At 59.3% G+C, this 25698-nt stretch overlaps 1 protein-coding gene across 1 annotated transcript in view; it reads right to left on the minus strand.

The window, feature by feature from the left end:
• KIF1A (kinesin family member 1A) overlaps positions 1-25698 on the minus strand; it is a 100400-nt gene that overhangs the window by 32533 nt on the left and 42169 nt on the right. The window contains 19 exon segments of the mRNA XM_023743370.1: positions 264-347; positions 1201-1307; positions 1790-1869; positions 3931-4006; positions 4271-4350; positions 5129-5262; positions 6563-6589; positions 7018-7160; positions 7990-8068; positions 8775-8850; positions 10726-10743; positions 11457-11522; positions 12237-12314; positions 13756-13867; positions 14823-15001; positions 15620-15685; positions 16253-16432; positions 16683-16759; positions 21258-21425. Of these exon segments, the coding sequence (XP_023599138.1) occupies positions 264-347; positions 1201-1307; positions 1790-1869; positions 3931-4006; positions 4271-4350; positions 5129-5262; positions 6563-6589; positions 7018-7160; positions 7990-8068; positions 8775-8850; positions 10726-10743; positions 11457-11522; positions 12237-12314; positions 13756-13867; positions 14823-15001; positions 15620-15685; positions 16253-16432; positions 16683-16759; positions 21258-21363 (1768 nt within the window). The 5' untranslated portion in view covers positions 21364-21425.

Below are 25698 nucleotides of genomic sequence, written 5' to 3' on the forward strand. Positions count from 1 at the left end.
GGCCCTGGCCCAGACTTCAAGTGAACCTCCTCACTTGCCCCAAATCACCCTCTCAGCCCTTCCCCTCTGTAGCCAGGGATGTTTGCAAAGTGCAGTCCCGGGCTTTCCCCATGTCCCATCCTTGCCATGGTGCCACCCCATGCCAGGCTCTCCTCCCAGCCTGGCGCCTCGAGCCAATGCTCTGCCTTCCCGAATGCCCACAGCCCTGGGAGCAGACGGGCCCCACCGGCGGAGGGTGGCACGGGCCTTCTGCCTGGCTGTACCTGACCGAAGGATGCTGGGCTCCGTGACTTTCTTGCCATTGACGTAGGTGTCTGCCCCCTCACAGGGCTCCAGGGTCACCACGGCTACAGGACAGATAGGGGGACAGACAGAAGGCCTGTCAGGAGCTGTCATCGTGGGTGCCACGCCCTCCAGCTACCTGCAGGGCTCTGCTCACCTGGCACCCATGGGCAGCCCCACCACCACTCTCCTCCTTGCTAGCAGCAAAGCCTTAACTGTTAGTGGCACCTTTTTGGGCCTCAGAGAAGCCGAGGGGTCACACCTGATTAACAGATGAGGAGAGTGGCACCCTGTCAAAGAGCCAGGAGGCTGTTCTGGGCTGACACCAACCCTGTCAGGCTCTCCAGGTGGGCAGCACATCCCCAGGAGTCCCGGAGCCTCTCTGGCTCTGTGCCCGCCCACTCAGGGGAGGGCAGGCTTTGGGGACAGAGAATTCTGGGAGAGCCAATGTCCCCAATATTGTTTAAGGCCACCACCCTGAAGTGTCCCAGTTATACAGCAGGTGTCGGCCACCGTGTGCAGCCCAGAGGTTGGCTGGACACCTGGCCTCAGCTGTAACAACACTCTGACCAGCAGGTGCTCCCCTAGACATCACACCCGAGACAGGCCATGTAGACGGACGGCAGACAGGCAGGGAAATGGGCCGGTGGCCGCTCCACAGACAGCGGGAAAGTGTGGTCCAGAAATAATTCTCCACTTTCCACCTGGCTGGCTCCTCATGGCTCACTGTCCTCCCACCCAGGATCACCCCAAAACACACCGACGCAGGAGAGGCTGCCCACAGCCCCAGCCTAGTCGCCCAAGCCCCTGTCTGATGGAGGGGCTTCCCAGGACTGACTGGGGATCTTGGAGGTAATGAGCTGGCCTGGGCTGACCGGAGGCTCAGCAGCACTGGGGTGGGGTGAAGAGTAGCAGTACCTTCACTGCCGCCTCTGGAGTCGCTCCGGAAGACACAGTGCTCCTCCTTGATGAAGTGCCCGCTCAGGACGATGTCCTGCCGCCTCTCCCCGTCCTCACGGCCCACTCTGTGGGGAACAGGGGGAGCACAGTCATCAATGACCAGGGCACCCAGGATGCCACCTGCTGGCTCCCTCCCCACTTCCCCTGCAGCCTCCAGGGACACCTACCTGGGCTTTAATGGGAAACACCCAAGATGCACATGAGTGGGGGCACATGGAATACCCCCAAACACAGCCAATCCTGGGAGAGCCACTCGGCCCAGCGTAGCCAGAGCATCACTTCCAGGAAACATGGATGGGCCCTCACCCCCACTGCTGCCCCACCCGTGAGCCTGCTCCACCTGGTGAGCCCGCCCCACCTGGTGAGCCCACCCCACCTGGTGAACCATCCCACCTGGGAGCCCGCCCCACCTAGTGAGCCCACCCCACCTGTGAGCCACCCCACCTAGTGAGCCCATGCCACCTGTGAGCCTGCCCCACCTATGAGCCCACCCCATTTGTGAGCCCACCCCACCTGTGAGCCCACCCCACCTGTGAGCCTGCCCCACCTGGTGAGCCCATCCTTGATGTAGTAGAGGAGGCACTCAGACATCAGCGGGTCCTCGTTCAGGTTGACAAGATGCGGCGTCTAGGGAGAGAGGAGGGTCACCTGTCTTGCAGGGAGCAGGAGCCCAGCACTGGCTGCCTACCTGACCTCTCTCCCTGGGCACCAGACCACCACCAATGCTGGGCCTGGCCTCGTGAGGGACACGGCATCCTTCCAGCTTGGCAGGGAGGACAGGACACATGAAGGAAAAGTTTTCCAGAGGAAGAGCCTTTGACAGGGACTCCACAGACTTGGAGGGGACAGCCAGATAGCAGGCTGGGTAGGGGCTCAGCCTTGACACTCAGGGGGAGCTGGGCTTCGGGAGGGACTGGGAGCCCAGCTCTCAGCATTCAAGGGCCCAGGGGCGCTTGGAGTTGTGGTGGGCACCCAGGAGCGAGGGCTCCAGTGGGCACTCGAACCAAGGAGTACAACTCTGGCCAAGAAGGCCTCAGACGCTGGCAGTGGGAGCAGAGAGGTTGTGAAAGTCTCCACCCAAGTCGACAACCCCCCATCATGCCTCTCCTGTCCATGGTCGAGCAAAACACGGTCCAAAGCCAAGGTGACCATCTCCCCCCAGTGGCCCCTGTCTAAGTCCTGCCCTGGACTCCCTGCTCCACTCCGTCCCCAGGGCAGCTGCTGCAGGCTCTGCCCACCGGGGCCCAACGCCCCACCTCCATCCCTCTGATGCTCCCCCCCCCCCCCCTCCGCCGTCCCTCAGCTCAGGAACCACCACACTGTGTCCTGGGCAAGAACCCTGCAACAGGCAGAGGCTGAGCTGGCTTCCTCAGTTTCCCACTGACACCTTGGGGCGCGCTGTCCCCACCCAGAGCTGTAAGTCCCTCAGCACCCCACTCACGCGCCCGTGCAGGGCTGTGAAGACCTGGTCATCAGACTCCCGGACAAACCACCCCCAGCCACCCCAGCCCGGAGCAGGCGTGTGTGGAAGGGCTGTGCTTGCCGGCTGGGCTAAGTGAGGGGACCCAGAGTCCCAGGAACACTGTGGTTCTCAGGAGGAGGTGTCTGCAGTGGTCCCCAGGGTCGTCCTCCATACCCAGGGCGACCAATGAAGCAAAAGAACTGCAGGGCACCCAGCACCCTGAGGCCCCTGCACCCACAGCTCCACAAGCCAGCCTGGGGGCGCCCCACCCCTCCAGGAAGGAGCAGAGTCTGAAACAGCCCAGGAACAACACACTCCAGAAAACCAAGGCCTCTCCAGAAGGGATGTGAAGTAAGACCCCATCAAGGCCCTGCCTGCTCCCCACTCTGTCCCAGGTCCCCCCAACACGCCTCCCTCCTGCCACTCAGCATGCACTGTCCCCCAGCCTGGACTGTGTGGGGGCAGAAGCCCAAGAAGCCTGGTCCCATTCCAGGGAGCCCACCATACCAGTGCCCTTGGCTCCTCTTCCCTTGGAGCCCCCAATGGCTCAACGGGGAAACACAGACTGGCAAACACAGAATCCATTTGCCCCAAACAAAGCTGGGGTGAAAAGCCAACCACTGGGGGCTGCACTGTGGGAGGAGGCCCGGTGCCTCCTCCCCAACAAGGTGGCAGGGGCAGGGCCTGGAGAGCCACTACCCCTGCCTCCAGGGAGGCCCCCTGGCTTGGAGCTCTGCTCCTAAGGGCTCGAAGGATCTGGCAATCTTTGGGGTGGTGGTGGTGTCTGGGTCCTAGAATCACCAGAGACTTTTCCCCAAATGCTCCATCTGAGCATCGGAGGGGGACTCCATTGGAGGGCTCCCCGCTGGCAGACCCTGAGACCCTCCTAAGACAAGGTCTGGTGAGCTCTGAGAGGGAGCTGACTCCCAGCCCCGGGTCCGGCCCCGCCCTGTCTGTGGGCAGCACAGGCTCCAGGTAGGGACCAGCCTGAGTCTGGTTCCCAGTGTCACCCTGACCTGGACGAGCACCCCAGCCCACTTCCCAAGGCTATAGGGAAGCCCCGCCCTGAGGAGGGGGGCTGGGTCTCACACCATCTGTGGTGGGTGTGGGCCCTCAGGGCCTGGACCCCCTGCTGTAATCCCACTAGAGGACTGAGACCCCTCGAAGGCTGCAGGGGGCCCAGGCCTGTTCAAGCCGGGCCCCACAAAACAGGGACCTGCTCCTACCTTTTTGGGAGAGAACACACCCAGAGTGCCGCCATCCTCCCTCATGGCCACGCCCATCTCGGCCAGCAGGGCTTCCCTGGAGGGAAGATGGGGGTTAGCTCAAACCTCAAGAGGCCACAGGACCTGCCTCCCCCCAAGTGACCGGGAGCCAGTGGTGCTCCGGCCACATAGTCCAAGGCAGAGCCCAGGCAGTGACCCATCTGGTCAGTGAGTTAAGGTGTCTGCTTGGAGGTACAGATCACCTGATCAGGTCCGTGGGACCACAGGTGAGAGAGGATGGGTCTGCCGGAGCCCACGCTGGAGCGCAGAGCTGTGCTGGCCCTGTGTCCCCACCACCCACCTCTCCATCCGGATGGCTTCCGTCCGCCGAAGCTTTTCCTCCCAGGTCTCGTTGAGTTCGGCTATGATCTTCTCTGTCTCCTGGGGGGCGACACAGAGCAGAGCGAGGTCAGGGGCCAGGCAGAGGGGAGACGAGCAGGGCTGCAGAGCACCAAGACCCCCATGCCCAGTCCACGCTGGAGCTTGATTTCTGAAGGATCCAGGGCTGAGGGGTAGTGTGAGCTCAAAACTGTGTGCTTGCCTCTGGACACACCCAGGGAACGGAGTAAAAACAGTGACCCCGGAGGGAGAGGCGTGGGCTGGTTCTGATGCACAGATGCTATCAACACTTCCTGTTTGCTTCCAGCCCCACACCCTGGTGGACCCCACACCCAGGGGGGCCCCCACCCCATGTGGGCCTATGCCCAGGGCCCCCGCCCCCTGCTGCCCCACCCCAGCCTGGAGTCTGGCCTCTGTGCTTTTGAACCCTAAACCCTTCAGTCTCCAAGGTCTGGGCTCACCCTGCACCCAGGAAAACAGGACAGAAAACCTAAAACCAGCCTGGCTCGTTGCAGGGGGTGAGGGAGTGACTGTGGGCACAAGGGGACCAGAGGGCAAAGGCTCGCAACCACAGAATAGCCAAGAGGGGAGGCAGAGCCCCCAGGACACCCACTCCCGTCAGCAAGCAGGGCCCCGTGGTGCTGGGTGGAGAGCAGTGACAGGTGGAGGGGGCGCCCGGGGCACGGCCTCACCTCCTGCCTTTAACAAGAGGGCTCGGCCCTGGGCCCAGAGGAGGGGGCCTCCCCGGGAGGCGAGGCCATGCCCACGGCTCCAAGCTCAGTTTCCCAGGGCCTGGTGCCCGCTCTGGCCCTGCCCTCACCTTCAGCCTTTCGATGGCCTCCTCACTGCCCGGGGCAAACAAGAGGCGCTCGTGCAGACTGGACACAGAGGCCGCGCGGCTGGACAGGGCCGAGAGCGAGGATGAGGGGCTCATGCCCACCAGGGCATTGGTCACTGTGGAGAGATTGTCAGGGGCTTGACTCAACTCCGCCCAGCCACAGTTATGGTCATTGTTGTCAAGGTCAGACAGGTCTACGGGAGGAAGGGAGGGAGAGGGGGGCAGACAGACGGGAGGGAGAGAAAAGAGACACGAGTTGGGAGGTGGGCGAAGAGAAGGCAGAAAACAAACTATTAGTGAGGCGCAGCTGCCAGGTGCCGGGCAACACATGCAAGGCCACCTGTCACCCCACACGATGGGCCCTGACCCCCCGCCCGCCCCCTCCCGCAGCAGCATAGCACCATCAGGACCCCCAGAGCCCCTCGCTCCACTCCCCTGCCCTGGGCCAAGGCCTCTCTGTGTTCCCTGCACCTGCATGCCAAACCTGCGCCACCCAGGCTGCCTTGCAGCCTCTGAAACTGAGCTCCGTGAGCTCCATGGTTCCTCCAGCCCTTCCTGCATCTCCCGCCCTGTCCACTTCCCTTCCCCCTCACTGGGCCCTGACACTCATGCTCATCCTTTCTGCTGTGGGCGCCCCCCTCTGCCCACCCCTCACCTGGCCCACAATGCATCTCTGAGCTTCGGGTCAAGCTCTGCTGTCCACCCCTGGAGGGACCCTTCAGGAAGCCCCTACTCCTCCACCCCCGAGAGGCTGCTCTGAGCATGGAGTATCCCAGCACTGGGCACCCAGGGAGCCCCAGCCACACCAGGGCCCCGAAGGCCCCAGAGTTGGGGCTGTGACACCCTCTAGGCCCCTCCTGGCAGAAGCAGACGTGGAGCAAAGCAGCAGCAAACGGATCAGCACGGGGTACCGGGGAAGCGGAGAGCCCCTCCACCCTTGGGGTCGGGAGGCACTGAACTGTGCCCTTGCTCAGGGAGCCAAGCCCAAGGCCAGCAGGGGTCACAGGCGGGGAGGATCTGGCAGCAATCAGACTCTTGGCATTTCCAAAGGGAAAAGGCCTTGGGGCATGAAGGGCCCGAGAGAGGTGGGGCCAGGGGCCAGGAGCCAGGGACGGACCGGGCCTCCAGCGCTGACACTCGGGACTCCCCAGGCCTCTGGGGCACATGGGGGCCAGGAGCCTGAGCCCAGACACTTTTAGTCTGAAGAGGCCTTGGCAGCCCCTTGCCTCCCTGGGATGTGACCCCAAATCTACCAGAAGGGCACCTGTGAGAGGGCTGTTGTCCCAGCCCCTAAAGAGGGGGTGAGCTTGCCCCTCCCCGCTGTCCCTGGGCCTTGCCCCTCCCGCTGGGCTGCCCCACACCCTGAGGGCAGGTGGCAGAAGCAGGGATGCACAGAGAGCAGCAGGGGATACACACATTTGGGTCCTCCGGGCACAGTGTTGGCTAAGGGGGAGCGGAGGCGTGGGGGAGGGAGGAGAGACAGAGAAACAGAAGAAGAGGTTTGTCTCGAGAGTCCGGGGCTGCCCGTCCCAGGCCGGGCATCAGGCAGGCAGCTCTGGTCTTCAGCGGGGACACAGGGACCCCCGCACCCGTGGCATGCCAACATGGCTTCTGGGGAGACCATCTCTGGCCTGCTTGGGCCAGCACCAAACCCAAACCATGCGGTCCCCCCAGGCCTCCCATCCAGGGCAGTTCTGCCAGGAACAGCTCTGCCAGGAACAAGGCAGGGGCTGGGACTGGGTCAGAGGGACCTCGGTGGCAGCCTGACCCACAGGAGGGAGGCCAGGCTGGCCCAGGAGGTCCCTGGGGACCCACAGCCTGGTCCCCCTGCCCAGTCCCCCTGCCCAGGACAGGCGGACACAGATACTCACTGTCGGTGATGTCCCCAAGACCCTGGGCATACAGCAGGTCCCGCAGCCGGGTCACCTCATCCTTCAGCTCACGGATCAGTTTGTTGTTGGGGTCCTCGTTGATGACGGCGTTACAGCGGATCTGCTTAGCCCGGTCCGCGTACCTGGGCAGCAGAGGGAGCTATGGGCTGTGCCCATGCTGGCAGGCCCAAGGGTTGGGGGTGGGGGGGCAGAGCAAGGGCCTGGGGCTTGGGCAGAGCAAAGAGTCACCCCACTGGGAGTCAATAGGGCCATTTCCCAGAGACCTACAGGTGGGGTCACCCTGCCCTAGCTCACCCACTTAGGGAAACCCAGGCCCCAGGAGAAGGGATGGGGCAGCATCTTCTCCCTACGGAGAGGCCTGGGCTCCTGGACCTCGGTTCCAGGGTGGAGGGAGCCCGTGGGGGATGTGAGAACATCCAAGTGTTTGCCTGTCTGAGCCCGAGCCTTGCTCAGCAAATGCACACGTAGGTACAGAGGGGAGCGTGTCCCGTGTCCTTTTTCTCTTTACTACCAGCAGTGCTCAGTCAAAAGGGCCCGAGATGCTGACCTGGCTGCTAGCGCAGGAGCCCGGGCTCCCCCCGAAGGGTACCCGCCTGCAGCCAGGGGGACCTTTAAGACACCCTCACCCCTCTGCTAATTAAAGATCCGCAGTGGCTCTCATGGCTGATTGGGGCTGCAAGCTGCTCAGCCCACAAGCACAGCTCTCCCAGTCGTTTGCACGAGGGCCCTTGGCCACTCGTAGCCCCAAAGTGTACCCCAAAGGGTTATGGGAATGGAACAGGTCCCATGGAGACCCAGGCACCCCTGACAGCAATTGGAGCCTCAAGGAGTCCCAGGTGAAATGACCTCCCCAAGAGGCACCCCTCTCACAGGTGTTCCTGACTTGGGCAGGGAGGGATCACTCCCACCCGACCTGGTTGGGGCGCAGGGCCCGCCTCCCTCAGAACACACCTCAGCGTGCTCAGGGTCTCGTCATAGTTGATGTCTGCCGGGCTCAGGGCCGCCACCATCGCCGTCCTCGAGTTCCCACCTGTGGGAAGAAGACCAGGCCGTGCAGAAGGTCAGCCCACGGCCTGTTCTCCCCTCTCCGTCGCCTCCTACATTTACAGCTGGCGGGGCTGAGGCTCAGAGAGGTAAACAGAATCATGGGCCAACTGGGTGCGCACAGAGGGGCTCTAGGATGCAGCCGAGAAAGGCCGGGGATCAACTGTCTATGTTCATCAGGCCAGCCCAAGACTCAGTCTATCGCCCTAGGCATCAACTTCCCCCGCTGGGGAGGACCCCTGAGTTTATATTTGGGTGAGAGGCATTTCAGTTTCCATCTCCCCATCTACTGCTACTGGTTACAAACTCAGGCAGAGAGGAGAAGGGGTGATTTATGGCAGCTCCCCAAAACCCAGCAAGCAGAGTCCCGGGTCCTTATCATAGAACGGGAAACCAAGGCCAGAGAGGAGTGGGCACTTGGTCTGGGTGTCAGGCCTGAACCAGGAACCCTGTCATGGGTGGGTGGGTTCTGTGGCCCGTGGACCATCCTGGTTCCCCACACTTGCTGTCAATAACCTTTCTCTGGCCACTGTCCCAGGCCCTCTGGTAGGACCCCCCAGGTTCACCTCAGTCGTGGCCCAGAAAGGAACTAGGCCTCCTGGTGGCTGGACACCCCTCCAGGCAGGGAGACAGGGCAGTGGCCCACGCTGGGAGTTAGAACCCCAGGGTTGGGCGAACCCACCAGTCCTCACCCAGGTTCTCCCTGAGGAGCCAGGTCAGCACAGAATCTCGGTAGGGAATGAAATCTGTCTTCTTCTTTTTCTTGTTCTGTGCGGGAGGAACATTCAAGGTCAACCCTGAACTCATGGAGGAGCGGGGGCAAGCACAAGGTGGTCCCCAAAGCCAAGGCTGCCGTGGGGGGCAGGGCTGGGCCAGCTCTAAGGCTTCTCCACACCTGGACCCAGGGTGCCCCGCCAGGCACCTCCCCCAGGGCTGGAATCAGCGACTTGCTGCACATCCCTCAGGTCCCTCGCTTGTCATCCCCACCGTGTCTGGGTCGCACAGCGGGACCCGAGCCCAGGCGTGCTGATGTCACGGCTGGTGTATCGCCCTCCTCCCTGTCAGAAGGGCCCATCTGAGCCCCTCCTCAAACACCAGCAGTGGCTCTGCTGACTGAAATAAAAGGCCCCACAGCGAAGTGCGGCATCCGGCCTCCGCCAACCCCACAGCTTACCGCCCTTCCACACAGCACCCACCCTCCATGTCCATCAAACTTCCCACCTCCCTTCAGAAGCCAGAGTGCAAGCCCTGCTTTCATACCTGTGCCCCTCCCTCCCCTAAAGAAGCACCCTCCACACTGTCTACCCCAGTGGCTCTTTATTCCTCTAGTAAGGCAAATCCACTCAAAATGTGGACTCCAGCCCATATAACGGCTGCGAGAATCACTTCGGTGGACCTGCCATGACTGACATAGTGACTCCACTAATCACTAATATTCAGTTACTTTCCAGTGTCGGCTCTTTTATGTGCACAGCTGCTTAAGAAGTATTTGTGGCCCTAGCTGGGTTTCTCGGCCCTTGGACCAAAGGGTCTTGGGTTCAATTCCCGGTCAAGAGCACTGGGTTGCAGGCTCAATCCTTGGCCCCGGTCAGGACATGTGCAGGAGGCAACCAATTGATGTGTCTCCCTCACATCGATGTTTCTCTCTCTCTCTGTCTCTATTCCCCACCCCTCCTCCCTCCTTTCCATTCTCTAAAAATCAATGGGAAAATATCCTTGGGAGAGGATTTTTTAAAAATATTTGTGGAGCCCCCATAGTGGCCAACGGGCACGGCCCCTGCCCCCAGAGCCCCTCCCATGGACACTCACAGGTGCCCCTGCAAGGGGCCGGGCCATTTCTCTGGGGCCAACACATTCGTCATTGCTTTTTAGGATGATCCCCAAGAGGAGCTCCACAACTCTCAGGGGACAAAGGGTGAACGCTCTCAAGACACGCTGTCAAAGGGGGTTTCAGGAACGCTGGGCCGGCTCTGTGAGCCGGTTTGAACTCCAAGCCATCAGTACTTGGGGCTTCCCTTTTCTCCTTTGGAAACTTGGTGGGTGAAAAACTGCATTCCTACTTTTCTTTACTTAATTCCTGAGGCTGAATCTCTGCCACATTTGTCCTTGTCGCCACAGTACATGCCCTACAATCACTCAGTTACTTCGCCTTTGACTTCTGCTGCTCCCTCACCAGTGCCCGTCCACCCACCAGCAGCCCTTGCTCTGCCATGCTCAGCAACTCCCAGAACCACCCACCGCCCTCCCTCTCCTCGGCCTTCCCAGCCTGCACCGTCTTATTCCTAGAAGGTCAACACAGTTGTTCGTATGGAAAAAGACATGCAGGTTATGACTATTATGATAGCTTTAGTAACTGTTTCACACTCACAACTATAAACCTGCTTTTGCCCACCCCTATATTCTTCCTTTTCTGTTTCTATTATCTGCCTCCTGCACTGTCCCAGCCCCAGAAGGCCTGTGTTGCTCTGGCCTAGCTCAGAGTTGGGCGCAATGTGTTTGCTGGTTAAGTGCACAAATGAAGGGTGAATTCTACTGCTGCAGCCTTCGCGAGGGTAGCCTGAGCTAAGGACACTGTTTGCTTCTAGCCCCTCCCCGTCAAGGACTGAAGACGCCTCCCCACTGGAACTGAAGCAAGCAGCTCACCTTATTGGGCCCAGAGTCCTGAAAAGGAAAAGACAGAAAGAGTCTGAGGACCTGGAGCGAGACTGGGGCCCCAGGGTGTGCGAGGAGAGGGGGATGGGCTGGCTCCAGAGGGCAAAGGAGCAGGGAAGGCCTGAGCACATGCCAGGCGTCCATCACTCGCCGCCCGGCCATCGCTGGCCACCCTGAGCTGGGCCTGAGAGTCAGACCAAACGATAGTGCAGCCTCTCAGGCTGCTGCCCCCCATCAGCCCTTCTCTCCATCAACAATTTCAGAGGTCGGCAGGGTCTCCGGAGATTTGCCCATCCCTGGCTGAAGGCCTGGGAGTCTTGGTGAGTGGGCAATACTGCCTGCCCTGTGGGGCCCATCAAACCCAGTCCCTCAGCTCCAAGGGCCATGGGCTCCCTCCTGGAGGATGGCCCGGGTGGGGCTAACTGAGGTCAGAGCTGACACAGCCCTGCCCCCCAAGAAGGACGCCAGCCAACAAGCTCACCAAAGCTCATGGTGACCCTGCGAAGGGCCCTGGGGGGAATACAGCTCACCCCAATTTTACAGGTGGGGACACTGAGGCTTCAGGAAGTGACTCCATCTGTAGCCTAGTGACACCCCACCCACATCTCTGGGCTTCCCTAGAACCCCGAAAGGTTCCCAGCATCCCCCGAGGAAAGCAGGACAGGGCGGCCCCGCCATGGTCTGCCCCATCAGCCTCGTCCCAGAAGCCCGAGCCCGCTCACCATTTCAGCCAGAGCAGAGATGACCTTCCCCAGTGTAGTCAAGGACTTGTTGATATTGGCTCCCTCCTGTGGTGGAGAAGACGGTCGGGACATTAGGAAGCCTCGGGAGCCTGGGGCCTGACCCATGTGGGGTGGGCTGAGACCACCCAGCCAGGACTGTTGACCCTTTGGGCTTTTAGGGGGTATGGGAGCCTCCGACAGGAGGCCGATCAGAGGCCCACCTGGCCGGGCAGGGAGTGCAGTTTGCCCAGGGTTCTCCTGGGCTTCCTAGAAATCCTAGTAACACCCCACAGATGCCTCACCTGGAAACATTTCCAAAGCCTCATCCCATCCATCAGGTAACAGTGGGGACCAAAGAGGGGCTCAGGGAAACAAAAATTCTCTTTCCTGACACTCAAGACTGCTTGACCAGAGGTATCCCCGCAGGACCATGGCCGGCCAGCTCACTGCCCCTCCCACAGCTGCCTCGCAGCCTGTGTTCTTCCGGTGGGAAAGCGCAGACCCCAGTGGCAAGGTGCTGTGGGGCCCTCAGAGGGCCCAGCTTTCCTGCCAGGTTGTCTGCCTGCTGGCCTTCTCCCATCTCCTCACCTGTGCCCCCCACCCACCCACCTAGGCTCACCCATGAGGGTGGCCCCAATACCTCCCTCCAACCCCAAGAAGGGCTGAACCCTCCTGCCTGGCCCACCCTGGAACAAGCCAGGATTGAAGACTTGACCCCGCCTTTGAGTAGGGTAGCAGGGGACCCACTGCTCTCCATGGGCGTGGCGGTTGGGCCCCTACCTTGAGCCGCGTGCCCTTCGCTCCTGTGGAGTCAGCCCGCTCGCTCCCAGCCAAGTCCACCAGGCTGATTTTGCTCACCTGAAAAGGCAAATGTGTCAACTGCAGAAGATGCCATGAGGCTGCTATGGGGCACCCTTCCTCCCTGGGCACCGCCTAAAGGGCCCACCCGCGGAGCCACGGCCAAGCCCCACCCTGGGGGTCTAAAAGTCTGTGGCCCTGCGTTCCCTCTGCACCTCTGTTCGCAGCTCTTCGGACACTACCTGAGGTTTGAGGCCACCTCACCTCACAGGCTGCAGGCCCCCCACCCCTGAGCACAGGGTTGCGGCTACACTGTTTTCTGCACACTCGATGCTCTTCACGTGTTTGTGCGTGGACTCCCCACAGCACCCATGAGGTGGGTCCCTCACTAGCACCCATTTCCACAGACGGGAACTTTGCCTGTGCTGGGGTTTAAACCCGGTTCCAGCGCCCCAGCCACTGCTTGAATTCCTCGTGCCCGGGGTAGGGGGCCCCAGTACACTTCCCTGGCCTAGGGCAGGTGGCCACCTGCATTCAGAGGAGGCCAAGGCCCTCTTGAACATGGCTACTGAGGGCAACTCGCCCAGATGTCAACAGGCCCAGACATCAGTGGGACCCTCTCGGTACCCTGCAACCAGGCTGACCCGTCCCTGCCCTCCAGGCCCCATTGGGCTGTCATGAGCCTCCAGGAGGCTAGTGCCTGGCCGAGGTGACCCCAGCACCACCAGATCTGAGTGGCGCTATCTTCCCTGACCCTCTGTGGATCCTGGGGTGCTGCCTGAGAGAGCCGGCCCTCCGGGAGGTGGCTGAGGTGCCCTGGGAGAAGGCCTGGACATGGGGGTGGGGTAGAGGCACAATCAGAGGAAACCCGGCGCTATAGGGCACAGCTACTGGTGGACGTGAACAGGCTTGGCACCGGCCCTGCTGTCCCTTTCCGGAGCCCACAGATGCGTGTTGGGATAGAAGCTTCAGAAGAGGACCCCCCTGCCTGGGTCCATGGCGCATGCCAAGGCACGTGGGAAAGGCATCTGGGGCTGTGGGCAGTGGGGCAGGGTGGTGCCCGCTCAGCACAGCCTCTCCTTTGTGCTCGAAGATGCCAGTGCCCACGGTCACCTCTGTGACAGGCACTCACTCGAGCTGAGACCTCCTGGCCTCCACTGCTGCCTCCGCGGGTCGCCCAGGCATCCTGGGCCTGTGGGGCTGTGCTGGGGTGCAGCTCTGGGGACATCTCAGCCCCCAGTCTCCACCAAAACCATCTGGTAGGAGAGTCCATGGCCCCTCCACCCCAAGTCCCTTCCACACCCAGGTGGCATCAAATGCCCAGATGAGGCGGCCTCCCAGGTCTGGCCAACCTCTCACCAAGGGGTGGAAGTGCCTGGTACCCGGTGTGAGGTCGCTGCCCATGCCTCCCAGGCCAGTGTGTGGCTTGGCCTCCTCATCCTGCCTGACCGGCCGGACCCGTCCGCCTGCCTGATGTCACCAGCACCAAGGCCACGCTCACTTTCTCTGTGGTGATGTCGGTCTCCGCGTCGTGGCGCTTCTGAGTGAAGATGATGTTGAAGACGGCGTGGGAGCGGCTGCTGGTCTCATTCATGTTCGTGGCGGCCACAGTCCTGAGGGGACAGAGGACACTTGTGGTTACCCACCCTCCTGTGGTTGGACATTCGGGTCACCGGTGGTGCCAGTCCCCTGGGCCAGGTCATGGGGTGTCAGCTGCCCTGGGTTCTCAGGGCTGCCCCGCTGGTGACCATGCCTCCTGTCAGAGCAACAGGGCCCACACACCCCTGTCCACCATGTCCATCATGGGACCCTCACCCCCCAGCTCCAGCCTGGTACTTGGGGTGCTGTGACTGGGGGTATATCTCTACTCCCAGGTGCTCAGCAAAGCCAGGTATTGCTCACTCTATAAGCTGGGCAGGAGCCCTCACGGCTGTGATGTGGGAAGCCCCAAAGCCACCGACAGGCAGAGACCTCAGGGAAGTGTCCCCCGATAGGCTCCCTGACAGCCCACAGCACGAGGGGCCTCGTCAGAACAGCGCCCCCACAGGACCACAAATGAGGGGTGGTGGTAACCCACAAAGGGAACCCTAACCCTCCAGGAGTCCCTGGGTGATAAAGAGGGGGACTGTTGTCATGACAACCAGGCAGTGAAGCCCAGGAAGATGGGCTGCTTATGGCCGGCAGTGCCTACAGCTGACACTTCCCCATGAGCTCCTGCCCAGAGCCCTATCCACGGGCCCCATTTACCCTCAGAGCAGGTGGGCCAGACCTCAGTCTCCTGGTCACTGGGCCCAGCAGGCCAGCTGCCTGTAGGGATGACCACCTGGGGCAGCAGCCACAGATGGCGCCGGCACTTCCCCCGCAGGGTGCACAGCCCACCCCCAGGAGGAGCAGCCCACCTGTAGGTCACAGTGTCCCCCTGTACAGGGAGCTGCAGGCCCCCAAGGCCCACACCTCCTCAGGGAAGACGACAGGTGCCCCAGGGACCAGCCTTCCTCACAGAGACTAGAAGCTGTGGGCACAGTGGGGGTTAGAGGACAGAGAGGGTGGGCGAGTCACCCCACACACCTGGCCTTGTTCCCTGAGTCCATGAGGTCCTGGATGTCATTGTAGGAGGTGACGGCCAGCTTGGAGAGGTCCTCCACATACGGCCCCAGCAGCGGGTGCTCCCTCACACGCAGGTTGCCCTTGTTCTTGGGGTTCAGGAGGTCGCGGACACGCTCACAGTAGATCTCCATGTAGCTGACCTGCAGGGCAGAGACATTTGTGTGGGGGCCATCATCAGAAACCCCAAAGATAGGTGTGGGGTCAGTTATCAGAAACACTCAAGATGGGAGGTGGGCTGTCGTCAGGGACTCCTGAGGAGGGGGTATTAGGAGATGTGGGGGTCACTACCCAAGAACCCTGAGGAGGGAGTGCAGGGGCCACCATTAGAGACTCTTGGGGCAGGGAGCGTGGACTGCCCACTGGGCAGGGGGAGGTGTGCAAAGGAATCCAAGCCCCTGTGTGAGTGTGTGCACTGGGGGTATCAGCCCATCCCTGCCTGCCTGGCCCTCACACCCACAGCCATCCTGGGGCTCACCCTGGGGCCACAGCCACAGTATGGCCCAGGCTATGCAGCTCTGAGGCACCTGTCCCTGTGCCCAGCACACCAGCTGAGCAGAGGACTGCCCCTCACTCCCCTGCGCCCTGCACATCTGTGCCCTGAGTGGGTGTGGTGGCATGGTTGCCACATGTGCTAGCGAGTGACAAGCTAAGGGCACAAACCAGTGATGGGGACTCACTATGCACCAGAAAAGCATCGCTATCCATGCCTACGACCCCAGTCATGCCCGGAGGACCAGAAGCTGGGCGGGGACCCCTACCTCCACGGAGTAGGACATGTTGTCATTGGTCGTGTCATTGATGCGGGAGAACAGGTCCTCGCAGAGCTGTAGAGACCCAAGACATAGTCAGATGATGAAAGCCCTGCCCTCAGGGTGCTATGGGTTGCCTGCGCCCAGGCTAGCCGTTGTTCTCCTGGCCCCTCACACCCTCACAGTTCATCTTGAAGGCACTGAGAAGGCCTGCAGGCGAATGAGCTGCTGTCTTCTGCTTAACTCAGTGGTCCCCTCATTGACATCTGACCTTTTCTCACGTATCATCTGCTCACACTGGCCTGCTCCTCCGGCTGTCCTTGTCTGCATGGGGTGGGGGGGTCTGCCATGTTACAGACCACCCAGTGTTCTCTGCTGCCCTGACCAGGTCAAGCACTGAGCAGCTCAGATCCAGAAGCCCACCCGGGGGCTGGGCCGGGGTGGGTCCCAGCAGAATCTGAGGCATCTGCATCTCAGCCTTCAGTTAACCTGGGCACCTCTCCCTTCCCAGACCACCAGTCCTCACAGCCCCCAGGGGAGGGTCACTTCCACCAGCGGGTCTCCCAGCTGCCCCTGCTGCTCTGTGTCCCGCCATCACTGGGTCCTGCCCCCCATCGCCTGTGCCCTCCCTGCCCCACATGCCTGTGGGATGATGCCCTGCTGGTCCTTCTCCTGCTTGCCCATCATGGTGTAGGACTTGCCGGCCCCCGTCTGGCCGTAGGCGAAGATGCAGACGTTGTAGCCCTCGAAGGCGTGCTGCAGCATCTCCTCGCCGATGTCCTGGTACACCTGCTTCTGCGACGCATAGTTGATGTCCTCGGGCTGCAGGATAAGAGGGGCTGCAGCTGCAGGAGTCGGGGGCGCTGAGGGCTCAGCCCACTACGTTCCCCGAGGGCCCACATCATGTCCCGGAACCTCCAGGGCAGGAAGACATGTGGTCATCGCCTCATTTAGAGAGGAACATGCAGCTCAGAGAGGCCGAGGGACTGGGTGTGGGCCACACAGCAGGAGGGGCTGAGCGGTGTCCACACAGCTGTGGCCCACCTCCCGTGGACCCCCAGCCCGGGCTTACCGAGGTGTGCGACCAGTAGGAGTAGTCGAAGCTGAAGCTTTTGGGCGTCTCCTTGGGCTGTTTGGGGTTAACGATGGCTGTAGGGAGGGGGACAGGTGTGGTGGTTAGCGCTTTGCTGCATCTCCACTGTGTGTCCGGGAGTGCTGGCTGCGCCTCCCCGACCCCCGCCACCCGCAGGGACTCGACTTATTCTCTTCCCATCAGTGCCCTTTCAGGTTCTTTCCAGGTGTGCGCTCATGGCTCTAAGGACTGTCCCCTCACAGGTCCCTCCCTTCTCCCTCACTGAGCTGCACCCCGGCCTGGCTGAGGCCTTGCTCACGAGTCACGGAACATCAGTTCATCAAACTAGGAAGGAAGCCACAAACTCGAGGTGAAGCGATCACCCTCCCTGGCGCCTGCCAAGTGTGCCAGGACACCCCTCCCCCCGTCCAAGGCTGCTTCACCCCAGGTCTGTGAGGCCCAGTCCTCAGCGTTTCCCAGACTCCGAACCCAGCAGGCAGTAGGTCCTCAGTGGCAGGACGGACCTCGGCCCCAACCCCGTCAGACCACCCTGCCTGCTGCCCACTGTCTGAACCCGAAATGTCCATGTTGATAGAGGACTGTTAGACCCCCCAACGTACCACCCAGCTGGAGGCAGATCCCTCCAGGGGATCCACCAGGAACTCGGACCAGTCCCAGTCATCAAGGCTTCAGGCACCCCTAGGAGGCCACTCCCCCACCCCCATGTTTGGGGATGGAGGCCATGGTTGCTCACCATCACTGATTCTCCGCAGGGACAACTGGCTGGGGCCCTCACTTTCCTGGGCACGGCACAGCCTTCAGGACCCCACACCCCTGGCCCCACCCGGTGACCTGTCACCAGCATCAAGAGAAGCAGACCCCTCGAATTCATATGTGGGAGTCCTGACCCCCAGGCCTCAGAATGACCTTATTTGGAGGTGGGGTCCTTACAGATGTAACTGGTGAAGATGAGGTCATACTGGAGTCAGATGGCCCTAATCCAACATGACTGTTTCCTTATAAAAGGGGACATGTGACACAGACATGCACACAGGGAGCAGGCCATGCAAAAATGGAACAGGGATGCAGCGATGCGGCTACACGCCAGGGACTGCAAGGACTGCAGTGGCCGCCAGGAGCTGGAGAGGCAGGGAGCGGATTCTCCCTCACAGCCTCTGAGGGAACCACCTGCCCACACCTAAGCTCGCACTTCCAGCCTCCAGACCTGATGTCCAAGCCTCCGTGTGGTACCTTGTAGGGCAGCCCTGGAAAGCCAACACCTCCCCTCAGCCTTGCCAGGCTCCTGCGGCTGCCCCAGGCCCGGTTCCTGGGCAGGCCCCTCGGCCATTTGCCCTAGCTGAATTCCTGCTCACGGCACGGGCGTCAAATGAGGCCCCATCCCCAGGGCTGACCTGGCTTTGGGCTCCAGACCCCAGGCTTGAGCGCTTCTGGGAGATGACCCAGTGCCCTTGGGAAGCTACAAAAAGGAGAAGGTGACGGACCATCACATCCCTGTCCTCGCAGCCAAGAGGGGGTCACATCCATGCTGCCTCCAGGAGCCAGGCCCAGCGGAGAGCAAGCTGCCCTGGCTTCACCTCCTGAGACCTAGGGGCTCGGCCACCACCCCAGTGCAGATCATGCGGGCACCATAGAAACAACAATCACCAGCCCTCTTGACACGGGCAGCCTGGGCTGGGCCTCCACTGGGTCCCCTGGCAGCAAGTGGCCCGGTCCCTGGCTCACCCCACAATGCCTCACCTCCATGACCTCATCTCCTCCCCTCCCTGCCTGTGGGCCAGGTTCCCAGGACAGGCCCGAGCCCCGCCCTGCTCTCCCATTCCTGGCTGGCCCCCACACCGGCTCTCTGAGCAGCCTGGCCCCATCCCCACACCCCCATCCATCCTGCTCTCTTCACCCACATGACACTGGCCCAACCCCAGGCGCTGACCTTGCTCTGATGGTGTCCTGGTGCTAGCATGTTTGTATACACCCACATGGACCATGAGCTCCCTGAGGTGGGAGCCCGCACAGGGCCAGGGCACAGATGTGCTCAAGGAACTGTGGGTGGGCTGGGACAGCTGACAGACAGGTCAGAGGGAGGGGTACGTGCTAAGGAGAACCTGCCATGGAGACCAGTGGGCAGAGCTGCTCTGGCCCTCGGGACCTCCCCCCACCCCTTGCCGACGGGTCCCCTGGAATGGTTGACCCCCTGGAGGTCCTGTGGTGTCTGAGAAATGCCCTCTATCGTTACAGATTCTGAGGTCAGAGGGGTCGTGCCCTCCCTGGGTCACAGGGCACACAGCCAGACTGGAGCCCAGGGTCCACCCAGACCTGGCTCTCTACTGTCGCCCCTGAGTCCTCACCAGGGTGACCTGCCAAGGCCGGCCGGACAGGCACCCCCCTCAGCCTGCTGCACGCAGAGAGGAGCCGTTTTGCTGGAGAACAGCCTTCCCTTGCAGGGTCCCCGGTTCTCCTTGTGTACGTTTGAGGAGAGGAAGGAGAACAGCCCTCGGGGCACGCTGGGCAGGCGGCTCGGGGACAGCTCCCTGAAATGCCCCCAGCCCTGCCCAGGCTCTGCAGGAGCCAACGGAGGGGGCAGTGCCCCAGGGTCAAAGACACGAGCTGTGGGGATGCCAGCTTGAGTCGGGAGGCGAGACCAGGAGGAAAGGAGTCAACGGCAGCCACTGTCTGCCTGCATGCCCTGCAGTCTTCAGCTGCACCCCAGGCAGAGATGCCGGCACCTCCAGCACAGCGGTGTCCGGTGCTCGGAATCTGTGCGCCTGTCCTTAAACCCTAGGTGGCCTGAAACTGGCTGTGGGGAGAGTGTTCACAGGACAGAAACTGGCAAACATAGGGGTGTGTGTGTGTGTGTGTGTGTGTGAGCTAAAGAAAGAGAGAAAGAAAGAGAGAGATGCGTGCTGTTTTACCAGGTCACTGCCCCAGACTCAGAGGATTTGGGAGGAAGCCTAGCTGAAGCAGAGACCAAAACCTCAGCGGGGTTCCAGCGAAGCATTAGCTCAAACCCAGGCATTTGCCTGTCAGCACAGGAGACCCTCCCATCCTCTGATGAGGAAGCCTCCTTTCCGTTGATCTAATTTGCCTCACACGCCCCACACACCTCAGCAAGTCCCCCTGCCCTGTCACTGCACCCTATTGACCCTGTGGGGCGGGGCCTGTGGCACGGGCCGGTCTAGTTCTATCTCACTGTGCACATGCGTGCATCATCCATCACCCCACCGAGCATCAGCCCGAGGGCAGTGAGTACCCGGTGCCTAGAGTGCAGCCTGGCACGAGCTCACGCTCAGCAAATGCCGGCTGATGAGTTTCCCCACCTGTGCTGTAACAGACAGTCCTCATTCCTGTGGGACTACAGGGACAGCAGATGTGGGTCACCACTGTGACCTCTGCCAGTGAAGAGCCCATCTTGACTCTAATGGGTTGGCCTCCAGGGTGAAAGCAGCTCAAGTCCTCTGAGCTGTCCCCGGATGGTTCAATCAGGGAGTGCCAAGGACATGTCGGCCTGGGGGCAGCCAATGACAGCAGGCCCCGGGCCCTTGGCTGAGCTGCTGCCCAGGGTCCTGCCAGCCTCCCACATCATGTGTCTCCAACTCCTCCTCTAATGAAAAGGCCTGCAGAGTGTGGCCACCTGCTCGGCCACAGCCATGCTCCCTTCGGTGCTCTTCCGTGTCCAGTGAAGCTCTACTTGGAGCCTAGAACATTCTAGAACAGTGATGGCAAATGGGGGCTGACTTCTCAGATGAGTTAGGCATTGAGACTGCACAGGTTGACAGAGGCAACTACCAGTGTCCGCATGGGCAAAGAGGGCTTCCGCTCAGACGGTGAGCTCTGCCCACATCTGCACCCAAGCAGCAACTCACTACAAATGGGTGTGACAATGGAGCCAAGGGGGTCTGGGAGGCATCCTCTCTTCCGCTCCGCAGCCGGACCCTGTGTGCTAAGGACCCCTCAGGGTGTGTCTGCCTTTCTGACTTTCTTGAATTTGCCTCTCTCCTCCCACCTCCTACGCACGATGTTGACTCCAGGCCTCCCACTTCTCAGAAGGTTCTGAGATGATTTACAATTATAAACACAGCAAAAGAATAGAAAAAGGAAAACAATTTATGAACCTGGGGCCACTGAAGCAAGACAAGGAATCAGTAACCATGGGTGGAACAGTGTCCCCTAAAATTCATGGCCCCCTGAACCTCAGAATGTGGCCTTATTTGGAAACAGGGTCTTTGCAGATGTGATTAGTTGTCAAGATGAGGTCACAGTGGAGTAGGGTGGGTGTGGAATCCATTGATCGCTGTCCCCATAAGGAGGCCACATGATGACATGGACACACCAGCCCCATCAACACCTTGATTTCGGACTCTGGCCTTCAGAACTGAGAGAATGCATTTCTGTTGTTTTCAGCCACACAGTTTGTGGTCATCTGTTACTGCAGCCCCAGGAAACCTACACACCGAGAAGCAAGAGCGAGCCAGGCCAGATCAGCTGCTACCTCTGGCCAGGAGACAGGACCCATGGCCTAGCACCAGCAGCAGCCAACAATCCATCGCAGCCAATACTCACTGGTGGTGCTTCCGGACATCTGGATGATGCACTTGGAGTCACGGCTCATTTCCCGGGAATTGAAGGGGCGGACACGCACCGCCACCTTCACTGAGGCCCCGGCCATCTCTGCAACCTTCGTGGGTCACTCCTGGCAGTGGCAAGAACCCCAGCAAGAACAGGACACACCTTGGGAAAAAGGGAGACGTGAACTGGAAACAATATCTAAAAAGGCAGAAGAGGTTTCTGGTTGGCAATTGAACCCACTTCCCACCAAACCCTAAGTGACACCTGCACCGGGTTCCAGCCCACAGGACAGGATTGGAGGGGCAGCTGCAGGGGAGAAATGCCACGAATTTTAGAAAGGAAGTCAATGGGAGGCGTGAAGCCTAACAAGAAACAGCCACTTTGCTGTGGGACCCAGAAAGGCTCAGGTTCTCCTGAAGGCCAGTGTCTGGGCGACACCAAAAACACACATTTGTGGAAAGTCACCGGAGGGAGCATTAGACCCTGTTGTGGGTTGAACTATGTCCTCCAAACGCACATGTGGAAGCCCTAACCCCCAGGACCTCAGAACGTGGCCTTATTTGGAATTAGGGTCCTTGCCGATGTAACTGGTTAAAATGAGGTCCCACGGGAGTCGGGTGGGCCCCTAACACAATATGACTGGTGTCCTCATAATAAGGAACATTTGGACACAGACACTTGCAGGGAGGATGTCCGGTGAAGAAGGAGGCAGAGATGGTAATGCATCCACAAGCCCAGAAGCACCAAAGATTGGCAGTAGCCACCAGGAGCTGGGGAGCCCTGGGGCCCATTCTCCCTCCAGCCGCAGGAGGAACCAGTCCTGCCGATACCTTGATCTTGAACTTCCAGCCTCCAGACTGTGAGACAACGAATTTTTGTTGTCTAAGATACACCATCGGTGGTACTTTGTTACAGCAGCCCTAGCAGACTAATGAAGACCCTCAGACCCCCACCCTGTGAATATCGAAAACCCTGCGCCCCACCAGCACTTCCCCCACCAGGCAGACGCCAGAGGCTCTGTCCAGCCTAAACACAGGGGTCTGAGCACCAGATGAGGGTGGGTGTGAAGCACATACAAAAAAGAGGTGTGAACTGCACCCAAAATGTCCAGCAGTGGCACCCCAGCTACTCCTGTTGCTGCTGCGCGCCCAGCGTGCTGGCTGCCGTGGGAGAGTGCAGGGTGTTTAGCTGGGGAAACTGAATGGGACCACACCCTCTAGCAAGAAATGCAGAGACTAGAACAAACAAAAAAGGCACACAGCAGAAAGAGACAATACAGGGAAGAGAAGAAAATATTTTTAAATACCTTATAATTAATATCCTCAGCAAGAAAAGTTACCACACCCATGAATCAGTGAAGGATGCTGGGGAGTGAGCTGCTGCAGTGCAGCCAAGACTCCACAGGGCCTGCTCTGTGACAATCCCAGTGAGTGTGAAGGTGACCTTTACATCCACCTGAAGGTCACCTTCACTCACACTGAGGAAGCAACTCCCCTTAAGGACACAGGCCTGTGGTGGGCTCTGCGCCGGGTCTGTGCAGTTCGAGAGGACTGTACCTGGGCGCTAAAAGCCCACAGGCCAGAAGTGAGTGGACAAAGCAGTGCCCGCAGCAAGACTCGGACCAGACAGGAGGGGAGGCGGGACCAGGTCTTCCCTGTGGAAGTGTCCCAGGCTACGGAGATGGGACTCAGGGAGCAGCAAGGTCTGGGCTTGGTGAGGGTGTCCCACATGATACCCCATCCTTCCCCCTGCAGGGGCATGGCCCTTGGGCACCCACTACCTGGCTGACAGGTAGGACAGTGCCCGACTGAGGCACCCAGAGAGAACCCTGGGCAGAGGGGCAGGCTGAGGTGGGCAGGCGCTCCTGTTGGTGGCAGCCCTTGTCCTGCACCAGCCGTCACAGGGCCCTTGGCTCCAGTAGGCCTTGAATTCCAGCGAGGGAAGAGTGAGCTTCATCCAGTACAGCAGACTGTGGTCAAGTCCCCATGTGCCCAGATCAGGGCAGGAGTAGAGAGGGGAAACACCTGGGGGGCTCTGGGGAGGTGCGGGGACGGAAGGCACAGTGCCACCCTGGCTCCAGGACAGGGCACAGGGGACTGTCACTGTGGGCAACAGCGCAGTCACAGGCATGAGGGATGGCCCATGATGCTGGGACCAGTGCAGAGCTTCAAACCCCACCTGGTGGGGAAGGCGATTCATGGGAATCACAACGGTACAGAAATCCTTTCACCAAAGCTGCCACTGCGGCAGACCAGGCGATACACTGCCTGAGCTCCCGCTGCCCAGGCTGAGCCTGAAAGGGAATCTTCTGCCTCAGCCTCCCTACCTGTCATCAGCACCCTCAGGAGAATCTGGCCCAGAGACCCCTTCCAGCGGTGTCCCAGCCTCCTCTCTGTGAGGACAGGGTGGGGACCTCTGGCCAAGCCCTCTGGGGGACCCCAGGATCAAGAGCAACTAAAGAAGCTGAATAAAAATTTTAAATCTGTTTTGAGGAATCAATGAGCTACTGAAGCCATGCAGACTAGCAGGCCAAGATTCCGGAGACGGGGGATTGCCAGGGCAGGAGATGACTTGACATTCCGCAGCACTTTCCCTGGGAGCATATTTGCATTCTGGTCACCAGGCCAGAGGCTGGGAATCTGCAGTCTTCCCAGGCAGAGAGCCGTTGCTGAGGGACGGACGAACCTGCAGGGCCTTTGGTCAAGAGAAACAAACTTGAGAGGCCAAGATCCCAGGAGAAAGAAGTAGAGAATGACGCCAAACAAATGTCCAGTTCTCCCCTTAAGACACGTGCCAAGCTCAGAAGGTATGAGGGGTAGAAGTTTAAATACTCAAGCAGAAAACCTCTGAAAATCAAGAGTTGTCTCCCATGGTCTCAGGTGCTAAGGAGAAGAGATCAGAGATCAGGATCCAGCGGAGGAGGGGCCCTGGTGATCACACCAGGCCAGATCTGAAAGCCCCGGGAGGCACAGGGCAGAACCATAGGTAAGGTAAGCCGTGTCCAAACTGCAGAGGCGCCCCGACTCAGGCGTCTCTGCCTGATTTAGAGACGACCCTCCACTCTGTTTTCCTGGAAGAGAAGAGGTGCACCACCTGGAACCTCTGCAATGTTTTAATGGGTAATGTCTGACCTTACAGCAAAAGTTACGAGGCATGAAAAGTGACGGGACTATATGATTCAAAACAAATTGGGGGTGAGGGGAGGAAAGAAAAACACAAAGAGAAAAAAGAAACATACCTACACATGATCCAGACCCAGGAGCTATCCGAGGACTTTAAAATAACCATGATTTACATGTTCAAAACGAGAGAGAAAAAATGATGAAGAAAATACATGGGAAAATAGAGAATTTATTAGCAAGAGGATTTGAAACTATATATATATATATAAAAGAATCAAATACAAATTCTAAAACTGAAAACACAATAACTAAAATTAAGAACTAAAGAGATGTCATGTCCGGTTGGATGGGTGTTGTCCCATACACTGAAAGGTTGCTGGTTCAATTCCCGGTCAGAGCACATGCCCGGGTTGCAAGCTTGATCCCTGGTAGGGGGCATACAGGAGGCCACCTATGGATGTTCCGCTCTCATATCGATGCTTTTCTCTCTCCATCTCCCTTCCTCTCTCTCTCTCTCTCCCTCTCTCTCTCTCTCTCTCTCTCTCTCTCAATATCAATTTTTAAAAAACCTTTAAAAAATATATATATATATATATATATATATTGTTTTTTACAAAAAAGAACTCAAGAGATTAGACCCAGAGAAAGAAAGAGATTAGACCCAGAGAAAGACTGTGTTTATGAACTGGATGACAGGTCATTAGAAAGTTAAAGAACACAGAAAAAAGAATGAAAAACATAGAAATGAGAGTCAGAGAAATCTAGGACACCGTGAAATGGTCCAATATGCATGTAATTGGATCATAAGAAGAGAAGGGATGGAATGGGGGGAAGCAATACTTAGAAAGATAATGGCCATTTATTGCCTAAAACTGCTGAAGCCTCTCAATCCATCTTCAAGAAGCTGTGCAAACACAAAGGAAGATAAATACAAAGAAAACTACAAGCCAGATCATAATAAGACTGCTGATACCAAAGATGAAGAGAATTATCTTAAAAGCAGACAGAGAAAAAAAGACATACAACCTTTAAAGCAGGGGTGGGGGACCTTTTTTTCTGCCAAGGGCCGTTTGGAGACTTATAACATCATTTAAAGGCCATACAAAATTATCAGCTTAAAAATTAGCCTGCTATATTTGGTCAAACATTTAATTAACTCACCTCTAATGCCTTGGCAGGGCCAGACCAAATGATTTCGTGGGCCTTTTATGGAAAAAGAAACAAAGTCAGATTGACAATGGATTTCTCAACAGAAATGAAGGAAGCCAAAGATGAGGTTCTAAGGTCTCGACATTATCGAGAAAGTAGAAAAG

Source organism: Myotis lucifugus, unplaced genomic scaffold (genome assembly GCF_000147115.1).
Source record: "Myotis lucifugus unplaced genomic scaffold, Myoluc2.0 scaffold_5, whole genome shotgun sequence".
Taxonomy (NCBI): Eukaryota; Metazoa; Chordata; class Mammalia; order Chiroptera; family Vespertilionidae; genus Myotis; species Myotis lucifugus.